The following is a 26,001-nucleotide window of genomic DNA, read 5'->3' as shown; positions in this document are numbered from 1 at the left end:
TCTTGTCAAGGCTCTGGGTATGTAATTTCTAAGCATTATTACTAGCTTCAGATAATATTTAATTACTTCTATTTCTAAAGGAGTTGGATTTTCAATTGATTGTGCATTTTAAATAACAACTTTTTAATATCAGATTAAAATACTTAGAGAGTTTACAAATCCCCGCCATTTTACGTCTCATGGTTTCTTTTTCAATTTAAAGGTAACCTTAAACAGTTAGATGGAACAAAGACTGTCTGTGATACTCATGTTTTCCTTTGCAAACCAAATAACTGAAGCAGAAACTAAGCAATTTGTTCTTTGTACAACATTGTTAAAGTTTATTTTGGTAGAAACTAGAACATATGACATATGTGAATTGATCCAGCTAAACAGTCTGGCTTTCCACGGCTTTGGATGGCTCTCGCTTATTTGTCTAAATCTGAAAAGGGTCTGTATCCCTTTTGCAGCTTTGCACTATTCCCTTAGAGGGCCCCAGGACAAACAACACCTCACACCCCCTTGCAGTAAAAACATCACCTCTCCTACTGCCCACCATCAGCAATAGCAGCTTTATACAAAAAAAAAAGCGTGGGGGGAGGGCTAGCGGGGCAGGATGAATTCCCAGCATACAGCATTTTGGCCTTTCGGAGACTACGGAAACAAGAGAACTATCTAAAGGTCTCTAATCTTTTTGAAAGAAGTGAAGCAAATCTCAAGGATTTTAAGTTTGCTCCATTTCCTTATGGGCGTAGAACATAACCACTACGCCTGCAACGTTTTCAGTCAGTCCCTATGTTTCTCTTGCACTTTGGAGAACTGTTAAATTGCACAAGCGAAAAGCTCTCTTACAATATTATTCTAACAACACACTCTACAGCTAGCAGACGCCCTTATGTTAACTAGCCTGGCTCACCGTTTTCAAAGTGAGCCCTCAAAAGCTAACTTGAAAGCAATACCAGAGGCCTGGACAAACACCTAATTTTGATCTTTTGTGCTCGTCTTTTCTTCTGAGAGACCTTTTCTTTTGTTGCTGCCCAGTGGAAAGCACATAGCTCATTGGTCCTGCTTTGAAAGATGAGAGCACTGCCCCTCAGTCCACCCCTCAGAGCACAATCACTTTAATGGAATTATGTAGAGAGGCCATCTCTGGAAGAAGAAAGGGAGGGGAAGGGGGGAGGGAAAGAGTGTCCGAAGGAGCCAGCAGAGCCTTAATTACCCCCAGTTACTAACACAGATATGTCCACCGAGAATTCACACAGTGGTCCAAATAGGATGTGCCACCCCATGCAACAGGTTCCCTTACAGCAACTGACCCATGCACAAGTGACAGAAAACAGTTAGGGAATCAAACATTACAGTAGAGGGTCGGGAAAAAAAAAAAAAGGGAAAAAACCCCACACAAATGCTGCTACGAGCATGCCTCGAAACAGGAGTGTGCTATAAAAGGTTCTTTTCCATGGAAGAGACTGAAAAGATCATCTCCCCAGTGAAGACCAACATTTCTGGGTTGCAGATAGGAAGGAAGTTTAGACAACTTGCCTGACCTTCATGCTAAGAGGAAACTGCTTCCAGAAAATGCATCTAAACACAACACAATAAGCACTCTACCAAGTTTGGGTTAACATCTGTTTAGGTACCAAGCTCCATCATACATATGCACTGACTGCCTGACATCCAGCATCACCTTACAAACAACACATTTTTACACAATGACAAAGGCAATCTGTTCACAGCACCCAAACTTTCCCCTGAAGCTATGAAATAAATTTTCTTTCAGAACCAACATTTTCTGCTGGTCTGTCATGGACTCCCCATGCCATTTTGACCCTTTTGTGCAGCAAAATGAAAACACTATCTATCATTACTTGCACCGCAGCGACTTTCTAGGAGGTGCACAGTTTCATTGCAAAAACAGCTGTGGTCTGGTGACTCTTCTCAGAGCTCAAGCTTTAGGTGTTACGCTGTTGCAAGCATGACTGCAAGATGCAAAAATTTCAGGTAGGGCAACTATCAATCAGTCTGTCTCTCTCCTCCTTGAGAGGGCAGCAAGGAACTGCATAAAACACATTCAAATTACTAGAGGTAAAACAAGTCAGTCATGACAGGAAAGCAAACAAAATACATCCAAGTAGAAACCATCACTATAGTTTTTCTTAAGGCAAATACTGGCTGCATAGCCTATATCCAGCTGCATCTATAATTAGGGCCCCAACTTCAGTGGGACCTTCTGTTATTGCAGGTGTCAAGGGCCATGTCTGCTCCCGCTCACACAGCACGCCCTTTTATTTGTCAGACACCAGGTTTGGTGGTGCACCTACCAGACAGAGAGATACCTAATCTATATTCTGTGTCCATGGGCTTGCTGGCATGCACAGCTGTGTGAGCACAGAACTATTATTATACAGACACTTTGCAGATGTAAATAAAGCAACTGCTTAATGAAGCTGAAAATTTGGCACTCATTTCTTGAATACAGGGTGGAGGGGTAACTTACCCTAGAAGGCTGGCAAGTTTTATAGTGAATTTGTTAAGTGATACATTTGTCAGTCTGCTAGTTAGTCTGATACACATTTACCGCTTCTAACTCGACAACTCTCATACTTCATTTGCTGAAGTTAAATCCAGATGCATTAAAAAGACTTAAAATAAAAGGCTGTCATCAAGCTTCCTTTGTACACCGCTTTTAATGCAAAGTATTAATTGAAAACTCAGCATATAATGCTAAACATTTTCCAATTACACAGGTTAATAAACCAGGAAGCAGGGAAGGCAGCTAATAGCACTTGTAAAGAGTTCAACTCAAATGCCTTATCTCAGCAGGTAATTTCACCTGAAGTGTGGTGGCACAAGGACACAGGTCTCTGTTTCCTCAGCCATGAAATGCATTGCAGTATCTCTCACCACACATGAACATGTCTGTTACTTTTCCCTCACTATCTTCTTAGATGCGTCATTCTCTACCGCCTCTCTGACTGGTTGCGTATCTTTGACATTTAGCAAGGGTATTCCTTTTAATTACATTTAGATTATGCTGAACAATCTCCCTAGTGGTTTGGCACAGCAGTGTTATTTTTAGCCTTTACATTTTCATACAGCACATCCCAGACTTCTAAAACACGCCCTGAAGAAAATTTCCACTTGTAATTGTAATAAAAGTATCCAGGACCCTACAACGTCCTTGGCTCTAATATGCACCGCTGTTATATTCAGTGGCACACTGGCATGAGCAATAGCTCATAGTTTTGTGGTAGGAATTTGCCCAGAAAAGTTTATTAAAAGAACACAGTAAGTGACAGCTTGTCACCAGGTGATGAAGCCTGATATACTACATGCTTATATTCCTTCTTGAATGCTTTCAGTAAGCTTAAATTTGGTATAAATACCCATCTAGAAGGCCAAGAGAATTTACTTCTCTGTAGAAGTTATAACAACTTTTCACCTCCACACTGATTCCACCTAAAACCATATTTCAATGGCATCTTGTGTTCAGCTCTTTCCAGGCCACGACTCTGCTCTTCTAAGATAATTCACCAGAAGGATTACGCAGTCTGTATTAGTGGCAGCAGCTGTACAAGTTAATGTTGTTGTTGCTTTTAGTTAAATAGATGTTAATGGTTTATTTGAAGACTATTTAATTAAGACCAAATTTCTGGAACAGTTTTCTTTAAAGCACTGTAGACAGATCTTGCAGGTGGTGTAAAAGGGTCAACATACACAATCTGAATTTGGAATCAATATTCTCAGGAGCTCAAATCCTTTACTCAAATTCTCTGAACTGTGGTCTGAGTACTAATACCCTTCTACAAAAATATTGTTTAATGTCCATACAAAGAAGCATCTAAACAAGAAGAGTAGCGTGAAAGATTTCAAGGCTTCCTGAAACTTCTGAAAATCTTTTGCTCTGCTGGCCGACAACACAGGACCTACTATTTCTTTTACACTTTGTGGTGTTTTGTAAAGACAAAAGTGTATTTTTCCCCCACTTGGAAATGGATTACAACATGTTTTTAATGTAAATACTACTTACTACAGGTAAACACTACTGTAACTTTAAAGGATGCTCAGAATAGCACAGAATAGCAGTAACAACATGGAAAAGTAAATTACAACTTTGCAGAATCTGGAATAGAACTTCACAGATTGTGTCCCTTTTTCCAAGAATGCTTTTTAGGCGTGTAAAGTATTTTCCATAATTGTATGCACGGGAATTTGGTGTGGCTTAATTTTTTTCCTTCAAAATGTTTTTCTTTAACTTCATTTTTTATAAACAAATCACTTCTCATGGGAAGCAATGCTGTTGCCATCAAAATGTTTGACCACAGACCAGCTGTAATTTAAAACTTTTGCCATACCTGCTGTATTTTTTTAATTAGTTAGTTTTGTGAAGAACAAGCACTGCATACATGTCAAACGTATTAACAAACTGAAAGGTACAGAATAAAAGGCTAGGAGACTACTCATAATCAAGGTTATTTTTGTTATCTTTCCTAATGCATTCAAGACTTAAATCCAAGCTATATTACTATCTTGATTGAAAAAGGGAGAACAAAATTATCTTGATGTAATTCCTCTGCATATGAAGTTTATACAACACTTGGAAAATGGAAAGCAGTCTGACTGATTGATTACTTAAGTAAAATAAACACACAGCTACTTAACTCTTAGCTAGCTATCTTCCTTTGTACAATTAAAAGGGTTTCCCATCATTAATTCAGTTTCACAAATGCTAAGTTGAGCCTGTAGTTTGACGAGCATTTTAAACCAGCATTAGCCAACACTGCTGCTGAAAGAAGCCAGACTGCTTCCCCTCACCCTTCAGCCACTCATTGCTGCCACAATCTTCATTTGTTGAGTTATTTTTCATTCAGGCCAACTTCCCACCCTGTTCCTGTGCAACCACACAAGTGTTAATGCAAGCACAAAGAGGAGCAGCACAAATTAGCACAGACAGGTACACAAGGAACATGGGGTGTTTTTTTCCAAAAGTGCCAGCTTTTGCTACTTTATTGTGCTCCAAGTTGCACTTCGATGAACTCTGAGAACTAAGCGGCATCCCAAGGCAACAGAGCGAGCCACTGGCAGAACCACCTTGCTATTCCCAGCTGTGGCCAGCTGGCTAGGACACAACACAGCCACAATGAGCCTGTTTCGTCTTACGTAGCCTGGTGAAATTGTGAATCTCAAACCTACCCACAAAAAAACTCCTATGATAGAATAGCCATGTTATGAATTTATTAATAAAAGACGTTTCCCTCAAGGGGGAGCTGTTTTCTAATAAACTGAATGCAAAGCTAGAAATCTGGAAATTTACAGCTTAGTACTGTCACTGATTTTGGGGATATCATATCACACTCAGTTTAAACCATCAGCACACAAGCAACTCCATGAAAACCGCCCTTCTCTTCCTTGTGTTTCAGATACCCAGTTTGTAAGATGCAGCAGTGAACACTCATCCACCTGTGAAACTCATTGGAATGGTTACAAAGTGCTGGAAGAACACAGCATGTGTTATTAGCAGAAATAACAAAGAAAAGTGAAAATATGCATAACTACCTAAAGTGGATTTTTGTCATGTCACTCCAGGCAGCATGCTTGCACGGGGGCACAAGGGACAACACAGGCTCTGGACTCCCACAGGTGAGACTCCTCCTGGCTTCAACAAGGGGGAAGATGACCCTTCAGAAGCAGGTTTCCAACAGGGAAGCTCAAGCAAAGAAGGGAGGTGTAGGCACTGCTGGGCCAGCCAGAGTACCCTGGACTTGGGCCCCCACTCTGAATCATGCTAAGCAATTCACTTTTCTGTCCTACAACTTGACTGTTCTTTAGTGCTTTTCTTCGGGTATTTTATTGGGATGATGGGAAGCATGATCTGGCTGTCATTTCTGAAGGAGAGGGGTGATTATCACTGCATATATGACAGGGCTCTTCCAATCGCAGCCCGTGCATACCTGTCTACTCTGCTTGGATAACATACAAAGACTTCACACATCCAAGCTGCCCCTGAGCAAAGTTTTCCAGCACAAATAACTGGTAGGGAGTGCTGCAGATACGGGTTTTCTAAGGTAAGTGGTTGTCACCGAGGCAAAAAGGACTGATGGGAAACTAAGAGAAATTAGATAAAGGCAGATGAGAAGCAGTAAGAAGGAGGCCGAAAGACATGAATAGAGAAAAAAGGCTAGGTTAGGCCAACATTAACAATTATCATGAAAATAAAAATTAATACAAAGGACCAATATAGTTAAGAGGTATGCTTCGGATGGAGAAGTGCTGGACTAGACTAAGACAAAGAGGATCAGGAAGCCAGAAGATACCCTATTTTTCTCCCAACAGTTTCTATATACACATGCAAACATAGACACACAGATACAGAGCTAGGCAACAGGCTGTGAGCACATCCCTCCCTGCGTCTTAAATATACAAAGGAGAAAGTGGGGAATTGATGGGTAAATGGACACAAGGCACAGTAGTGCAACACCTACCCATCTGCCTCTCTTCCCCCTATACACCATCCTACCCTACTGCTTCTAAACATCTCCAGTTCAACTGCCTTAAAAAAAGCCCTGAGATCTGATATGCAGATCACATTTTCAAGCTGTATTTGCACACAATATTTTATGTCTTCTCCTTTGTCTGAATATACAAATGTTATCAGTTGTACAAAGAGCCACAGCATGCACAACTGGATGCACACAAGAGGCAGAAAACTCAACTCTTTAACTGATCTACCAAACAGGATCAAGAATGTATTTCCCTGTCCCAGCTTCTACAAACATGTGCAGTAACAAGTATTTTTGTTTTGTAATGACAACCAGCTTGAGTCAGGGTACAATATTCAGCTATGATAATGGTAAAAACACTGTGTGAGTATAAATGCTGAAATACACTTTTTATGCAAAACTTATTTCTACTAAACTTTTTTCCTAGATGAAAAAAAAAAAATCACAGGTTTGGAAGAGAAGTTTCACAGCAAGAGCTGTTTCTTCCAACACAAGATTGTTTTTTTTCCCCAGTTCCCGCATACCCTCCCTTCATTTGCCACAAAAGTGTGACTCCAGGCAGCCTGAAAAAAAACCACAAACATTGGCTTTTCCACAGTTGCATCTTTTCCCAAAACAGAAAAATGCTTCTGTTAGCAATAATGCCTTCATGGCAAATATATAACCAAGGTGTTACTCAAGGCAGGAAAGCTGCCAGAAAACGTATTAGCTTAGCTTTACAAGTGCATTTACTTATTACTAAAACAGAATTTGCAAAGAGCCCCTACTACTACCTTTCCCATACAACTATCACAAGTGGTAACATGACCCCAAAAAAGTTAATGGAAAAAAACCTCAGGATAAATTAAGTTAACATTTGATCACAACATCTGGATTGTTGTTAAACAAAGGAAGAAAATAATAAAAAAAAAGGGGGGGAAAAATTAAGAAATGCAACTAGCCCTGTACAGCAAATGTTTTCTTCTGTCCACTCTGAAGTCTCTTTCATGTGCTAATGGTGGCATTTTTTTAAACTCTTCCCCTTTGACTTACTCAGACCTTTAAGGACCTCACACATCTAATGGTTCCTCACATTCACCAAGAACAATCAAGAGAGGTCTGGGGGTTGACATGCAGTATGATTAATGGACAATGTTGATTTAATTTCCTATAACAGGAGTTTTCTCTAAGCTTTCTCCAAGGAGCAGTTCCTTTGCAATCCAGGACTTAAGTATTTTACTAATGAAGTCCAATAAATAGCAAATTAAATAATGCTGTCTCCCAGAGACAAATCCTCCCATTTCAGGGGAAAAAAAAAAAAAAAACAACAAAAAAACCCACAAAACACCAAAACCCACACCACCATATTTAAAGTTCTATTTAAATCTAAAAAAGGTTGCATAGCAGGAATGTACATAGTTGTTGGGGATTTTTTTGTTTGGTTTGGTTTATTTTGTTGTTTTGTTTAGGAAACTTGAGCAATTATCTGGTCATTCCTGCCATTGTTAACTGTTTGCTCTTTTTTCTCTTTAAACAGGGGTACACGTTTAACTTAATTTCCACTTCCAAGAAACCAGTCTTTATTTATTGGTCACTTTTACATTATAGCTATTAAAACGTATATTATTACATATTCATTGTAATACGTACAAACATTTCAAAAGCAACTTTGAGGGGTTTTATTTAAAATAATTTACAACTTTCTTGATGTAAAGAGTGATCAACATGCCCTTTTCATGAAGCAAATTTCAACCTTCAGCTCCAGCAAACAAACAATGAAACACTATTTGCATACATCCTAACTGTTACTCAATCAACATGACACAATTTCCCAACTGAATTCCCACATAGGTTTAACTTTAAATGGTGGAATTTCTACCCCAAGAACGCAGAGCAGCAGACAGCATTTCCTGCAAGATTCTAATCGCGTTCCCACCACTGAAAATTTTACCTTTAAATACTTTGAAGATGACATATTTCGCTTTATTATAGGCTGGCGAGTTATCTTGCCAGAGCGCAAAAAACCTCCCCCTCCTATTTCCAAGGCTTTGCAGCACCCTTGATTCCAGTTCTCTGAGTTGTGACACGATTAGTCTGAAGTCCTGAGAGAAACAACTGCATCCGACTCAGTTATGGGGACAGTTGATAAAGAGACAGAAAGTCTCCCGAAAACAGGCAACAACCCTCCATGCTACTGGAGTGGACCCGTGGAACATAATCTCTCCTGTGGCCTTAGTAAAGCCTGTATCTTTACATTGTTACCTTTAAAATTGCTACAAGGCATTGTCCCATGAAATAATGAAACTGCCCTCATCCTGACAGCTCCCACTATCTCTTTAGAGAGCCAGGCTTAACTTGTCTTAGCACTCTATTTTGTTTTTTGAAGTACAGTACATTCAATTTTTATTCTGCACCTGGGTATCTCCTCCCTCAAAATGTCCTTCTCCTTTAAAGAGCCACTAGCTTGGGAAGTTAGAATGAATTACTGCAAAAGTCAAGGTATGTTTAAATGAGGATGTCAGGACTATTTTCCCAGATAAATGGGTTCAAACTGGAACAATTCAGAGAGTATGTTCAAGAAGGTTACATTAAAATATATTAGGCAATCCTTCCAACACACAATCTACCTGCTTCTGAAAGATCTTAACTGTCTAGTTAAGACAGAGAACTTTCTGACCCAAGATTAAGTGCTTAGCATGTAGACAAATTAATAATTTTCCATGAGTTTTAGAGCCATTTCATGACTGCAGTTAATTCAAAGAAAGCCTAGAGATTCCTCTTAGTGTCTGTCATATGTAACATTTTAATCAACATCAAAATCAGTTATGCTGCTAATGCAGATATTACAGATTTCAGTATTCCAGTGCCTACTGAAATTGATTACTGGCTAAATCAGTAACCTATTGAGAGGCTTGATGGTGTCATTTAAAATTGACAAATACAATAAACATTAATTAAAGCTTTCTATTACAAATTAACTGTATGAAAAGAACATTTACTTTCAAAAAAACAAAAACATGGGCAGAAGTAACTGTGATGTGATTTTAAAAAAAGAATTGATAAATCAAATTTCTTTAATAGAGGCAAACTTCAATGCTGTCAGAAAGAATACACGACAAAGTAATTTTTTTAAGAACAAAAATTAAAGTGAAAATATGTAATTACAATACAAATCTGCAATAGCGCACAGTGCAAGAGAAATAATTGCAGAACTACAGAGGAAGGAAGGCACTACATTTTTACAGATGTGGCACTTGAACTGCATAATAAGTATGCAGCATTAGCAGCTGATAGTTAACTGGCCTCTCCTGAGCAAATCTGCTTAGAACAAGCTGATATTTATCTAGGATTCCCACTCAGTCGTGTCTAAGAGTGCTTAAATAAAGCTGAACCAAAGACACAGTTGTTGTAATGGATGCCATGCCAATAAGCTCCAACAAAGGGCCACATAGTTAAACACGAGCTTCAGTTTTGCTCAGTAAGAATTCAATTTACAACCTCAGTGAATCAATTTTTCATCTGACCAGAGCAGTTTAGTATTTTTCTTCCATAAGAGAGGCATGAACCAAGTGGGCGAGTCTGCAAATCAGTTTGTCTGGTCACCTCATCTCAGCATATTTGCACTGTACAACATCCTGATACTCCCTGCTCGCTTTTCCTGGCACACCTCAAGCTACACATGGACCAAAAAGTACATAATCAGAAACATTGCACAAGACATCCTTCCCTGCCTCTGCTACCCAACCTAGTTCTTGAATCTAAAAGGAACTCTCTGCTACAAACATATCTAGAGAAATTACTAGCACTGACATACATTTGAAACAAAACATGATGCAACAGTTTGTAAATTCCAACAACAAAACAGAACAAAAAAAAAGTTTGGTCTCTATTTATACTTACAGTCTATAAAATACAGTATGGTTCCTTATATAAAAGAGGTAAAAGCTTAGCAAAGCAGCATTTGCTTTGGTATTTTGCAGGTAAAAAAAAAAAAATCACAGGGTAATAAAGCCCCCTCCCTTCTCTCTTTTAATCTGTAAGGGTTTCTCCCCCTCCCCTTTTAAACTCTGAAAGAAAAAAAAACAAGGAAAAAAATTATATGCAGATATGCCACGTCTGCATTTGGAAGACAGGCTCATTTAGAGTGGTGACAGGTCTGCCTTTCATGATTATGAAGTAAGGAATGTGTGTCTCTTGTTTATTGAAGTGTAGTAGAAGCACACTATCATACCAGGACTAGGCAAGAGCTCGGGTTTGTTAAGTACAAATACACATAAACTGTCATGTCTGCAGAAGAGAAAGAGGTCACAGTTAGCTGAGGAAGAGGTTGCTTTTAAACATGCCCAGTCTACTTCTAGGTTTTATTACTGTGCAATACAACCAATTCCTCCTCCCCTTTCTCAGCAAATCCCTTATGTTTTAGCTGATAAGTAGTAGTAGCAAGCCTGTTACACATAATCAGGAGAATTGACAGATAAGAGGTTTAGTTTAAGGATGTAATCAGCATGAGTAAACACTAGACTGACCCAGCTGTAAACAGTGGAAATAAATGATAGTATTTGTCCTGGTCACCTACTGAGCTATTAGACACTTTTCACTATGTAACAATGTAAATATAATGGCTACAGTATACACAGCATACAGTCCTATCATCTGGTTTTCCAAGCAAGAAAACTGAGCTTTTAGTTGATCTTTATTAAGAACGAAAGTAATTTCTGATTTTTTTTTAAACAGAGCTGTAGTTTGTTCAAATCAACATTTCATTAACTGTGAATGTCTGATCTGATATAAAATACCTCAAGCAGACATAAAGTATATCTGTAATACCAGATTATATTTTATTGAACAGCATTTGAGAACAGTTAACTATGAAATAAAAAATAAATTGAGTGTTGAGGGAGAAAAGCTGTGTTTCTTTCACATCATTGCAGGAAACTGTAGGAATGCCTGGCTCCTTGAATTTCTATGGCAATCCCAAGCTAAATTTCAATAGTAACTTATAACCAAAAAGCAGTATCAACTCCCACATACACAATGTAGGATATCCCAGAATTTTCAGATACAAGTATGTAAGACTACATTTTGACATCAACAAAACCTGGGATAAAACTGAAATAATAGCCCTAGCTATCAGAAATTAGCACATGTAATGCTCTTACAGTATTCCTTCTCAATATTACAGTGTTTGCGGTTCTTAATGAGAAAGATGCCACCAAAGATGTCAAAGATGTCGGTTTTAAAATTTACATTTTTCTAGCACATCCACTTGCAATATAGTGCAAACAAAACCACTATGTCATATCAGACCGTCGTATCAACTGCTTTACGAAACTTCATAAGCACTTTTACAGAATTATTACAAGAGACACTTGGGTGACATGCATCAGGCAGTTTAATTGGAGAAATTCTTTGCATTAACTCTTCTTACACACCTTTACTCAATTTCTATAGACTGTAGATTCACCTTGCCATTTTTGCTGCCCTGGACTAAAGCTTAGCTATAATCATGGTTGTAACGCAATATAAATAGATTCAGGGGAAATTAAACAACTGAAGGCCAAGCCTCTGGGGGAATGCTAAGTGTAGTAGGTAGTTGGCTAATTCTTAAGCACAAGCCCCCTTTTCAGAGGAGAGTGCCATGCAGGGTCACAAAATGTGTCTTTGTGTCATTTAGACTATGCCAAATTCTTCACTTGGAAATTTTGTCCAAGCTGGGGGGGAGGGGGGGGGGGGGAGGGGGGCGGGGGGCAGGGCAGCAAAATGCACTTTCCTTATTTCTCCTCTCTGCAACTGGAAAGAAGTAGGACATAGAAGAGCTTTCAGGCAGGGAAGTTTTTCTGATAAAGACCAAACTTTTTGGAGTAAACTGCACAAATGAGTCTGACAGAATCTAATTATTTTTCCAAAAGAACTAGATTGGGGCAGGGGAAAATGCCACCGGGTAAGTAAAACTGGAGTACCAAGAGAAGCAGCAAGGGGTTGTGATGCCCCCCACATTAAACAGCTTAGATAAGCCCAGTCAGCATAGAAGCAGCTTTCCCAGAGAGAGCGCCTGCAGCCTCTCCAAGCCTCAGAGGAATCACCAACCAATTTTTTTTTTTTTTTTAAAGCAGATAGACTCCATTTCATGGCCATCAAATCACTTGGCAGTTTCTGCCCAGTGCCCTGCAGCCTGCAAGTGCCCCAAGCCCTGGGGAGTCAGCAGTGCCCCTGGGGGCTGCAGCTCCCAGTGCAGGACACTCCACTCCGCAGGCTCTCCTGGGCAGGGGCCTTCACCAGGGAAAGGCCAAGGCATGTGGGCTCCCACCCTCAAGGCGTTTTCACCAAAGCTAACAGACCAGTTTTTCCATCCCCTAAGGTGTCTACCTGGAAACGGTTATTTACTGCGATATCATCTTGTATGCAACAGAAACAAAAGAGCACCTAAGGTGCACACATCTCTGCCACAACCTGCTTGCCTCAGGGTTTCGTGTGCATTTAGTGAGACCCTACGTTAGCCTTGTCACCCAAGTGCAACTTTCTGAAATCCTCACTGTAACTACCATCACTCAAGGTGTACCGCTCCCAGACAGCGACTACAAAGGATGAATTAGCAGAGCGAATACTTGCTTTCCTCCCTCCCTTCAAGCATACAAGGCATTAACGGCACAAGAACATGTTACATTCCCCCATCACCAGTGGCATTCATTTAATTAATTACTAGCATGGTAAGAACTGAAAAATAAAAAAAGCTCAGAGAGGAAGACTTTCAGGCAGCTTGAAGAACAGCGTTCTTGTGTTACAACATCAGAATTAATCATGCTTTCTTGAGTTTGTTAACCAAGAAGCTGAATTTGATTTTATTCTCCCTAGATGTAGGTTCCAGGATAAGATTCCTATCAGCATTACAACCCAGTTATGAAGAGTTCCTGGCTCAAATAAAGCAGATAAGCTTAAAATGGGTTCTTCTGAGTCGCTGCCCTTCTTGTACAGGTTCTACCTTCCCATCAGTCGTATAGCTGCAAACACAGTGAGCTGTGACAGGCAAACAGTCCACCTAGAACAGTAGTGAGTACGAACAACATTGAGGCAGAGATGCTTATGCACATGCTTAAAATACTCTTTGAAAAAAAATAATTTTAAGACATTTAAAGGGGGAGATGAACTTCTCTGGACACTCCCTTTGTTTTAACTTCCAAGCTTTGCCAATCCCTCTCCTGTTGCACAGCAAGAAGGTTCCCAAACAAACTCTTCCACCCACAAAACTCACTTCAACTTCTGAACACATGTAGTCTGAAACATTACAGAAACAGAACCTGTACCAGCAGACTCATCAAGTCTCGCAATGAAAGACTTTCTGTTAGGGAAAGCTTTCTAGAGCAGGAGGAAGCAAAGGAAGAATTAAAAATAGAGGCAAAAATGCATGGTATGCACCCAAGGGTCTGCTCCTGTGGCAAATTCAAGTGATAATGGAATTTTACACTGAACTAGGAAACAGTCTGCTATTGAAAAATAAATGCCAAGACCTTTAACACAAACAAATGTCTATGTGTAACTGTGGATATTTATTTTGAGAATGGCAGCCCTGACTCTGATCAGATCATTTAATCCTATTTACATGGTGACTATCGTGCTAAATAATCCAGTTTAAAAATACACAGAAGTAACTGGGTACTCCTACACTGAAGTAAGAGAGGTCAGTTCTCAAAAAACAAGGTAGGAACCAACAAGAGATTAAAACATACAACATAATATTCATATTACTATATTTCATGTTCAATCACTGTAACCTATTTTACACTAGCATTGCTGATTCTGCTTTACCTATCACACTTATCTCTCCATCAAGAGTCCTGTAGACATTTGCAAATCATTTACAGTAGTTGTATCAATGCAATCAACAGTGCTTATAATATCAATGCTAATGTTCCTTTGATTAGAGAATATTATGAATTCTGATTTTGTGAGGCACTTCAATTGCCACAGAGTAAGTGAACCGTCTTCTTCAAATACACAGATTTTGCACAATTGGCAGTTGCACCAATATCTGCAGAAAGTTCCATGGAGAGACATATTGACATGCTCCAAATGTCACTAGAAGTCTATCTGCAGTTTATTAACTACGCAAGAGAACAGCGAATGGTAGAGCAGCCTTAGGTCACGACAAACTAAGACATGAAGAGGGAGTGTTTGGAAGCCACCTATCTTCAGTGGCGACAGATAATGCATGAGAAACTACTCCATCTTTGCCACTAGGAAGCACCTAAAACTACTAGCATATTCTTCCAAATTAGGAATAACTTTTTCTTTTGACCATGTTATCCAACATATATGAAACCAAGAACCTTAAAATACACTTTTCCCCTTCGGTTTTCATACTTGCAGTATTCTACTAATTCCTGTAGCTCATAATGAAGACATTTATTTTAAAGAGGCTGTCAATAAATCAGTAGTTTAGCGTCCTCAGGAGAGGCAAATGGATGACAGAACATTATTCCTCAAAGCCTCTGTACAGTTCATGAAGATTCAGTTTACCATAGTCACAAAACCTACAGTGTTGGCTTGCCTTGTTTTATCTCAAATTCTACCAGGTAGGACCACTTCCTAATAAGTAGTATTTTAAATTTGAAATGCATAAATAAAATAACCTGGTCCAAATGATTTAGATTATTCACAAGAAATAAAAAGAAAAGCAAATCAGTCCCTTCTTAATGCGTAGATGTTGCTACAGTCTTTGTGGGTTTATATATTGCATACAATTTTACCTGCTATATTCACATATGCAGCTGCCACAGGCAGAAGGTTGGCCGAGTACTGTTTTCTAAGAAATAATTTAGCGTGCACAAGTATTTCAAAAAGGCAGCTTCTCAATGGGCAAATACAGTAGTCAGACAGGCACTATCACTATGAGAAGTCTATGTGAACTTTCCAGGCTTCAACCTATGTAATCATCTCAGCAGTGGAAAATCATGACGTAATGAAATTTCCTGTGCCAAGTGAGTCATTTGTAGCTGTAGCAACGAATACCTTTTTCTGTAAATGCTACAAAGCAAACAAAAATAAGAAACCGGCAAAGAGACATGCACAGGAAAACTCCACGTATTTGATATACACTTCAAATAACTCAATACATCCCATTAAAAATAAAAAAAACCCCCGATTACTTCTACTGAAATTATTTGAAAAAAATACTCTTCAGTGGCTCTAACCTATGGCAGCATAAACTACACCTATGTGAAAAATATACATGATGCCAATCAGATTATACGGAATGTATCATGGTCACCATATTTAGATACTTAGAATTATGATAAGGAATAAACACTCAGCATATCACGTGCAACATGACCAAATGGTTAACTCCAGCACATGAATTTTTCCATGCCCACACTTCTTGTAATTCAGTTAACAATGTGATCATGTGAAAGTTGTAGTTTCCCAAACTCACTTTGCTTGTTTTCTCCTCTGTCTACATGCTTACTGGAAAGAAAAACCAATAAAAGCACAAAGATAATATACATTCTAACATAATTCTGTAAAGTAATATTTTAATCTGAAGAGGATTAGTGTACTGAGAAAATCCATATGATGTAGATCACAGAGTTAGGAAGTTTGCATGTGTCTGAAATTACTGTTTGTAACTGCATAATGAGAAGACAAAAAAATGCATTTATGTCCTAGGATACACAGACACATCCTTTCAACCCACTGCTCTTTTGTTTCACAGCTCTGTTAAACAGTCAGCTGCTGCCAGATGCTCTGGGTAATAATGGTCACAGATGGTCAGTTGTCCAGTTAACAGACTAGAATGCTCTCTTCACATCTCCCCTAAAATAGTATCTCAACTGTATGCAGCAGATGAGAATATCTGAGCATGGTCAAGAGGCCATGTGACCTAGTTAAGACTGCAGGTCATTTTTGATAATTTAGTGAAGATAAATTCTCCTCACTACTCCCCAAGTAAACTATCTCAACACACTTCAAAAACTAAGTGTCAAGTCCTATATTACTTTTGCTGATTACATTATAGAACACATCTTTTTATGAAAGAAATTCTCAGTCACATATGTAAACAGAAGCACCTTCTACCTAGGGATAATACTAACACATCTGTACTAATATACATCGCAAGAGCTACAGGAGGAAACAGAAAGTCAGATGATCAATGGCAATGGAAAGACTCCAGTGGGACTCAGCAAGCTCTATGCCCTAATCTTCATGCTCAGTCCTGCAAATATTTACCAGTACTCCTAAAAAATATTAACAGCGTAACAACATGCACAAGGGCTGCTTGCTACTACAGTGAGCAAGCAGTGCTTGTTCTGCAGTATAGCTGTGACAAAGGAGACAAATAACAGAAATAGGCTAGAAATACCAGAGAAGAATCTTTAGTATTTTGTATTAATCTTTCACTGTTACTAGATCAGGTGTAAATACACAAAAGCTGAACAAACCAAATGTTGAACTAAATATTAAAAAGACATGTCATTTACTAGCAGTATTTACTAACTATAAGTTCTGTATCTTGTGATGAGTAGTGGGGTGTCCTTCTTCCAACTTACAGAAGATTTACAAGATCTGGTTATCCAAGTATTATGGAGCACATATTTTGGGAGAGGATTATTCCATCAGCAGCATAACTCAAGCCTGCAAAGCTTATTGCTTATTGCTGGGAAAATAGGTGGCCAAACCTAACATTGTTGCCTTACAAGTCTCAAGACTTAAGCTCTCTAAGCTGTCTTCCAGAACAGTTAAGAAATATTTTATATACTCACCTAAACCACTGACAGTATACTCAAGATCACTGGCATCCAACAGAATTGGTCCATTCTCCTGTTGGCCTTCTTCCTTGTAATACAGCTTGTACCCTTGAATAGTTGCAGTGTCCTCAGAGTCCTGCTGCCACTGTACTGTAATGGTTGTGCAGTTCATTGGCTCCAAACGCAACTCAGGAGACTTTGGCGCTAGTTTTAGAGAAATATATATAATATTCTTATATTCTAGAAACAACTAATTTTCACACAAAAATCTGGATGCCCATCAGTCCAAAGTTCACTCAAGACTTTGATTCTAGCTCATCTGCGTAGTCACATAATTATTTCTTTACTATGATGTCTGACTCCCTATAAGCTAATCTAACAATTTAGGATAAATCAGAATAAAAACGTTTCTTAATAATGCATCTCAATAAATAAATTAACTAAATTTCTAAGCTAGTTATTTTCAAAGCAAAATGAAAACACTCCAAAGATAGTTACAAAATTACCTCCTGTTTTAAAGTGAGACAGAGCAAATGTGATTAACAATAACCTCACAGTTCATCAAGTGCTAATAATTTTCCACAGTCGTCAAAACTCAATGAAATCCAAAGTGGATGGATGTGGATTACAGCTAAGAAATAAAGTTACAATTCAAATCTACATCTTTTTCAAGCCATTCATGCAAAGTTGAATGTTCTTCTGCATGACATTACTAAATAATAATGTAATCCAAAGCTCAATTACAACAACTTAATTAGACTTCAAATATCAAGTTGATTTGCATATTCAAAACGTATGTGCATTCTGTTTGTCATACAGACATACATGCATCAGCTCAGATCTTTTAAGTACCTGTACACACTGCTAATGTGTAACACCCCAATTTGCATAAAGGTATTTTACACTGAACAGCAATGGGCTTTGGGGTTGTTGGATATTTTAATTCAAATTGTACAGAACAGAAGAGAACTGTGTTATCATTGGAAACGAGTCTACAAGCTAAAACATTTGAGCAGCTCACAAACATGAATTAAAGATTCCCGCCACCATGTCAAATATGTGAACATCAACATGTGGAAACCATCAAAGATTGACACCAAAATAATGTATCACCTTTTCCTTCTCCTGTCACATGTAAGGCCTTTCATAAGACAGATGAGCTCCTTTTCAACTTTTGATCCTGAAACTATGTATTAACTGCATTTATTTTATTAAAGCAATTGGAAGTTTTTGCAGATTATGCACAGAATCTTGGTTAGAACACTATGTTCTAGATCACCAGAACAAGAACATGTAATAGGAAAACCTGTTTCACACCCTTACACTACCTGTCAGAAAAATTTGCAGCCTTCATGTGAAGCCAGCAATTGACCCCATCTCTAGGCTGCTGGTAACGTGAAGAATTACCTTTCACACTTGTAGCTTTGGGAGTCCGGTGGGAAGTCCACAAAGATGCCTCTCCCCAGCCAATCCTTGTTGCAGCAGTGATACGAACCAAGTAGACACTGTCAGGCCTCAGGCCCTCAAGGAGATACTCATCTGAAGTGCCTGGAAGCTCCAAGACTTGGATTTTGGTCTCTGTGCTGAGGCGGAAAGACAGACGGTACAGGACCACCTGACCTCTCCTGTATTTTGCAGGAATTGGCAGCCAAGAGATGAGAATATCCGTAGGACTCCTGCTTGTCAAACTAATTTCAGGAGCTCTCAAGGGAACTAAAAAGAAAAAGACAGAGCTTTTGAGCTCAGGGAAAAGGGAGATGGAAAACTCTCATCTGACACCTTAGCCTATGATGAGGTGCCAGCAATGTAAGAGTAAATAATCCAAGAAGTTTTGTAGATTCTTGTTTCTTTTAAGGATAACTTAACACTGCTCATACTTCTCACCTTCTGCATACAGTATAGACGTAGCAAGCTCTCTCTGTAAGGCCCTCAACATTTTCTTCTCTTATTGCTGCCAGCAGTAATCAAAGGCAATCAGCACCTTACTATTCTGACAAACTGACTGTCAAGGTTAGATGCAGCAGCTTAAACTGAGAGTCTAGACAACAACCTGTACTGCTGAAGACTCGGTGCATGTCCGCTTCCGCCAACCATGTAATGAGGGTAGTAACTCCTGGCAGAGGCAGGCAGACAACTGGAACTGGCAATGTTCCATGCTGCCGAAGGTTAACCCTGTCAGAATTTATTAATCAGTTCTAATGAACTGTACTAAACAGTTTGTTGTTGCCATGATGTTCAGATTAGTTAAATCACTGCACAGAAATAAGTCAGGAGGGTCTTTTATGAAATTCTGATTATACTAACAAGCACATAAACAAAAAAGTTTGGGTTTTATAGCAAATTTTTATTCCAATTTTTCCTTCAAAATTTGCAAAAGCTGCAGTGGGTGTGCAGTTTGATTCACGTTTCAGATGCCCAAGAGAGTCATAGAGACTAAATCCTAGGCTATCATCAAATTCTCAACATTGAGGGAGTTCTTTAAGATCTGAAATAGTTATTTACATGATTTAATGAAATGTCTTTCAACATAGAAAAAGACACCGTGTAACATACAATGTTGCCCTGTCAGAATGTTATTTTATTCTCATTCCTTTCCTTAGCTGGCTCAGTCTTACACTGCACATATCCAGAAGTTTCACTGACATCAAGAGAAAGTTGGGATCCTCAAGAGCTGTTAACACTGGATTGCACGTTTTTATTCAGTGCAAATAAAAATGTTCACCTAAATCAGTGGTATTTGTCTTACCATCTTCAAGGGTGTGCTGAGTCACATGATCTGACATCTGACTGGCTCCCAGGGGCATATAAGCTACAATATAGAAGGTGTAGTTGCTGGCTGGTTCCAAATCATCAATAATGTAATGGGTTGTATCATTTCCAATGACCACTTGATACTCTTCATTATTTAAACCTGGCATAAAACAAGGGTTAGACAAACAAAAACTCCTGACAATCCCTAAACATCACAGTATCTCGGCTTTAAGATCTTACAAAGTTATTTCATGTTCTTCCCCAGCCTACCTCTATTTTTTCAACCCTACTTAGTAAAAGCTCTTTTGTGCGCAGGAGTAACTGTGTCTTGCTGTGGTGTAGATTATGGTGTTTCAGGATTTTCCTGAATAAGGGATGCTGAATGCGATTCTAAACCCTATTTAGAATTAGTCATAACAAACTGTGCCCAATGTACAGTAACACAACAGACAAGCTCTAATAGCCTTATAATTCATACCAAGCTTCTAAATCTATTTGTTTAGAGTCAGGGACGTTTTTTTCAAAACCTATTTACAGAGCCTTTCTATAAGCAGACTGCAAGGAATGCGAGGACTCCACTCCATCAGAAACAAAACAAACACCACCCCCACCCCCCAAAAAAAAGAAACAAACAGAAAGAATTTATTCAGCAAAAGGATCTCATTTTAGCCCTGCGAATTCTATTACATTTGATTGACATGGTTTTTTCTTTAATTTGGAGAAAGGCCAATAAGAACAGACCAGAATGAGCTTCAAAAATGTTTGGCTCCTTAGTGAGTTGTTAAAAAAAAAAAAAGAAAAAATTTCTCAGCAATTCACATTAAAATATGCATAGCAAGGCATGCAGCAGTCCTTGTCTTTGTTGGGCTTTATTCCTATAGAGGAAGGCTATAAAGTGGAAGAAGTGTGGTGAAAGCTGCTGTGTTAATGAACAATTCACACCAAGTGCATGTCAACTTAATCAAAACTCTCTAAGAGCCAGCTCCTCCTCTTCACAACTGAATTTATAAACAAAACGAAAGGCAAATTCCACCATTAAGTTTTCCCACATTTATGAATTAACTTGATAGCATTTTAATTAGACAAGATTACGAGCATCTCACAACAGACTAGTTAATGGCTTGTTAATTAGGAATTGCAAGGCACGATTTCTGACCTGCTAAACAAGATCCTTGAGCTCAAATTAAAAGGACTTGTTCTCTCATTGAATGGATTGCTAGGCCTCATGCAGAGGCCCTAATGAAACAGCCATAATAGAGAACAAGGCTCGCCTTCCACCACAATCAGTGTTCCCTTTGTGCCTTTTCTAAATCACTAACAAGGAATTAACACACTCCAACATGCACGCTCATCAGACCCTTATTCTTCTTGCTACTATGACCCCGATTTGAATGTAAAACATTCTGCTTAAAGAAACAAAAAACAAAAACACAAAAAAACACCTGTTAGTTTCTTCAACTAACTTCATTAAAACACTAACTTTTTTTTTTTAAATAAGGAAGAGGACCTGAACCTGTTTTTACAGTGAAACATCAGAATACTCGAGTTGTGAAATTACATGATGAGTGATGGTATCTTTTCTATTCAAAGCACCTACCACGTTGCAAAGTCTACAGAAAAAAACTCTACAGAACTGAATATGATTAGTGTATTACCCAGTTTTACTTTCTGTTTAAAGTTTATGGAATCATAAGCATCAGCACAACTTAGGAGACTCAGCGAGCACTGTTTTTCTTTTGCAGTAAGATGTTCTTTACTCACACTGACAAATGTGGTTCCTAAGTAAAACAAGTGAGCAATATATGAACATAAATGTATAAAGTAAAAATTTACATGAGAAGCTTTACGCAAGAAAGATATACTCTAGTTAAGTCACATACATCTAAGATAATTTTAAATCATCGGGGTCTGAAACAGGGTGTGAGGGCAGACTGGGGAAAGACAGGCTGAAAGGAATAAGGAAAGCAATATATTCATACAAACCATTTACATTAATAAATAATTATCCACAATTCTTACATAGTAAATAAGGTGTTGATAATGTCAACAGTCTATGTTAGCACCTCTATGGCTTGGTATGGTGTGAATGTCATAAAGGATTTTCCTTAACATTTAATTTGCATTCCTTTTAATATAGTTGCTTCTAAATTTACATTAGAGAGATGGCTGATGTGATACTTTCTCACAAAGGCATTTTCTAGGTTTTTAATAATGCCTCTGATATATGGGCAACATCCTCAGAAAGGTTTACAGACCATTATTTAGAAAGCAATTATTTTTAGAGAAGTACAGTCCACTAGCCCTAGAAGCTCAACGTTTTTTCTATGAAATGAGACAAAAGTGGTTTTATGTCCTGATGCAGATCTTCTGGTACTACCCAATCTTGTTACCAAAGAAAAAAGATGCATGCAGATCACCTACATTTTGATTCCCACCAATGTAATTACCCCTCTTAACACAGCCCTCCCCACTCTCCCTGTGTGGGTTTCTTTACTAATGTGAAAGGATGCACAACAGCATTATATTAAATAAAGTAAATATCACAAGACAGACTGGTAAGATGAAAAAATGGGTATTTGAGAAAGCAAGTTCAAATAAATCAGAGGGTTTTGGTTGCTTGCTTGCTTTTGTTTGGTGTTTACTTTGTTTTTTAAACCAAGACAAGCTACAATCTCATTTCACAAAATACAACCTTTGGATAAGCAAGTAAATGAAGCAGGGATTGCAAAATGATTTTGTAGAAAACACATTTCAGAAGATACATCTTTTCACTACTGTGCAAAAGTATTTCCTGCACAAATACACACTTCTCTAAGGCCAGTTTTCCTTGAAGTTACCCAGTCTCTGCTCTCCACACTGGCACCAGCCATACAATTACTGAGATAACTTATCTAGTGTGACTTTATTCATACTAGCTTTAAGAAGGGGTTGTGAGCACAATACCTCAGTGACTGAAAGTGTAGGGGGTAATTTCACGCACCTCTTGTCCTCATTATCTTTTAAAACTCTTTCCTCCCTTCCTTCAGACAAAATTCTCTTGTGTCCTGAAATACCACACTTGCAAAAGCAAAGGCAGCTATTCCTGCATCAGTATTAGAGTAATTAAGCTGTCCTTCCTGTCCTCTGCTTAGCAGATGGCAGACTGGTATTCCACACAGAGCTGAGCATCTGCAGTCCTGTCCTTGAATAAATCGCTTACTGAACAGAAATGGAAAGGGAAATCACTCCTAGAAAACAGAGCTACATTGCAGCTTAGTTTAAGCCATGCACCTAACAAATTTTCAAGTCATTTGGCAATCGCTTCTCCTGCTTATGAAAAATGCCTGTTTTCTATCACCTTAAAGATTGCCTTAACCTAAAGCAATTACATAATACTAAGTGGTTTTAAAATGTCTAGTTACTAATTTTTATTCTAACACTCCATTCCCTTTTATATAGGAATTTATATATCATTTCAGAGACTAGGATAAACTGTTCATGGCTATTTCAGCATATTTTAGAGTTTGAGTATACTTTTCTCATTATAGGAGACCATGGGGTCAAAGGAAAGTGGATTTTACCATTCAGCCAATATTCGTTCTAAGAGAAGACAGTTAAGCCAATACAGTATCAATTATTCTACTCCAAAATATATGAAACCCAGTAAAGTCACTAGAATTTGGGGATCTAGATAGAAGAGCTGTCTCTGGCAAAAAGTTCAAATCTACAAGGCTCCAGGATTCTATTGTATGCTTCCCTGCCAAGCACACACTCGAAAGAGTAGACAGAAGCTTCTGCTGAGGACAGAGGGAAGCCCACACAGTAGTATGGAGTCCCCAGGTTTTAAAGCCTGTTCCTAACTTCCAAATCTGTTCACTGGAGCAATCGGACAAGGGTGAGTTGGAAGAACGCTGAGTCCCACTAATGAGATGATGTGGCAAAAGCATTTTTCCCCAAGCATGCCTGTTGATTACAATATGCAGTTATATGCTGGTATGCTTTGATGCAGCCCTGGTTATGAACCAATCAAATTTGACAGTCTTTGCAAGAACATTCAATTTCTTACCACATACAAGTAGTTGAATAGTATTTAAATCAAACTGCTTACCTTCTGCTTTCATGTAATGCACGGAGTATGCAATCACTTTGTCTGAATTATACAGTGGCCTCTCCCATGCTAGCAGGATCGCTGAGCTTGACATCGTTTCAGCATGCACATTGTAAGGTGCACTGGGTCTGTCTTCTGACATAACTACAGTAAGCCTGGCCCTGGAGAGAATAGATCCCTGGCTATTCTCAGCCATGCACTGATAAATGGCATCATCTTCAGGAATGATCTGGTTAATCACCAATTTACTGAATTCAAAGGGAAGAAAAAGGGGGAAAAAAGCTCACATCGTGGATAAACTTAGCTCTACGTAATGCAATAATAGTTATGTTTGCCTCTCTTCATGAGTTTAGTATAATTGACTTATGCGCCACAAACCCTTCTATTAGGATATGCAGCTGTGAAATTTAGCAACTTGAAATGTTCCTCAAAACCTGCCATGTTTATGTTTATGCCTGCAAACCAGGCATAGTGAAAACAAACCTGTAAATCTATTCCTCACCTGCAAAAAGCACAACCTTAGGTTTGACATTTCTTAACCAACTCTTTAATACAAGCAGCTCACTATAGAGAAGTCGTGAAATGGAGCCTCAAACAACTAGCAAGATCCTGGTCTCTGCTACACTACTGTAAATCTAGAGCAACTCTGTCGTGAAATCACTTCCGTTTCCCCACCAGGTGAGGCAGCGATCACAAAAGCTTTGCTGAGGATTTTAGGTATTGACTAACCTGCATTCCTTCTGCCAAGGAAATGTTCATAACTACATGTCCAATTTCATGTTTACTTGAGTTATATCTTGCTTGGTTGTATTTAGCTACTGGAATTTCATCCTTTGGTAGCACATTACTAGCACAGCTCTCATACAGCAATTGTAATCTTACCTGTTGTACATTTTTATTCTACCATTGGAGTGTATTCGCCTTCCATTTTTTAACCATGAAATTTTGGGGGCAGGATTTCCTTCTGCCTGACAAGCAAAACGAGCAGTACCAGCTCTAGGTCTTGTTAAACTTTCCGGCCATTCCACAAATGAAGGTGGAGCTACAGATAAGTAACAAGGGGGGGGAGAAAAAAAAAAGCAAATCAAGCCCCCACAAATGCAAGGACAGTCAGAATAATAATTTATTTTCCACACACAAACCTCTCTCCTCAGGCCACTCAAATACACATATTCCCATGCAGAAAGCATGTTCCATGTAAACAAAGCACATTTGATTAAAGATACCTACTATCTGCACAGATAGCAACACTTCTACACATTTTCGTTCATGCATTTATGAATACAAACAAACCAAACTCCAGCCTACGACATACTGTTCACAAAGCATACATATATATTATGTATTTCTACTTTGTTACTGGATACTTTTCTGTGTTGAAAGCCTGTCTTTCCAGAGCAAACATTGCACCTGGGTTATCTACAAGTGCAAATGAACTGCTAGTTTATAACTCAAACGCTGAATATCTGACACTTCTCATTTAAGTCAACAGACAGAAGAAGGCAGCCACAGTTCTGCAATTTGTTTCATCTCTGCAGTCTCCCTACAGCCCTTGGTGCGCTACGTTTGAGATAAAAATTCGTACATAGCACAGCTCAAGACAGACACAAGTTGTTAAAACACACTGTGGAAGTCAAAGCAGGCTCACCCAGCACAGTAAGAGTTGCCATTGCTACCGTGAAGTTTCGTGTGCCTGGAATAGTGGCTCGACAGACATACACGCCTGCATGCTGCACCTTTACATCAGAGATCATGAGGTTCCCATTTCCAAGGACACGGGTATTGAAGACGTCAATGGACTTATGGTCTATTTGAGAGAGTGGGAGAAGTGTGGTTAGAAGGCTGTTCAATGTATCTAAATAACTTCTCTAAAAAGGTTTGCCTAGGCAGTAATGGCATAGATTAGAGTTTAAAAATTGAAAGATGCAAAGGGAAATCACAGATGAGCTTTCACAGGTTTCCATTT

The 26,001-nt window shown here is 38.7% G+C and overlaps 1 protein-coding gene across 1 annotated transcript in view; it reads right to left on the bottom strand.

Annotated features, from left to right (window-relative positions):
* PRTG (protogenin) overlaps positions 1 to 26,001 on the bottom strand; it is an 87,235-nt gene that overhangs the window by 22,230 nt on the left and 39,004 nt on the right. Inside the window, 6 exon segments of the mRNA XM_059824156.1 lie at positions 17,213 to 17,401; positions 18,605 to 18,910; positions 19,944 to 20,108; positions 24,036 to 24,283; positions 24,918 to 25,077; positions 25,684 to 25,842. Of these exon segments, the coding sequence (XP_059680139.1) occupies positions 17,213 to 17,401; positions 18,605 to 18,910; positions 19,944 to 20,108; positions 24,036 to 24,283; positions 24,918 to 25,077; positions 25,684 to 25,842 (1,227 nt within the window).

Source organism: Gavia stellata, chromosome 13, assembly GCF_030936135.1.
Source record: "Gavia stellata isolate bGavSte3 chromosome 13, bGavSte3.hap2, whole genome shotgun sequence".
NCBI lineage: Eukaryota > Metazoa > Chordata > Aves > Gaviiformes > Gaviidae > Gavia > Gavia stellata.
This window is presented reverse-complemented; position numbering and strand designations above follow the sequence as displayed.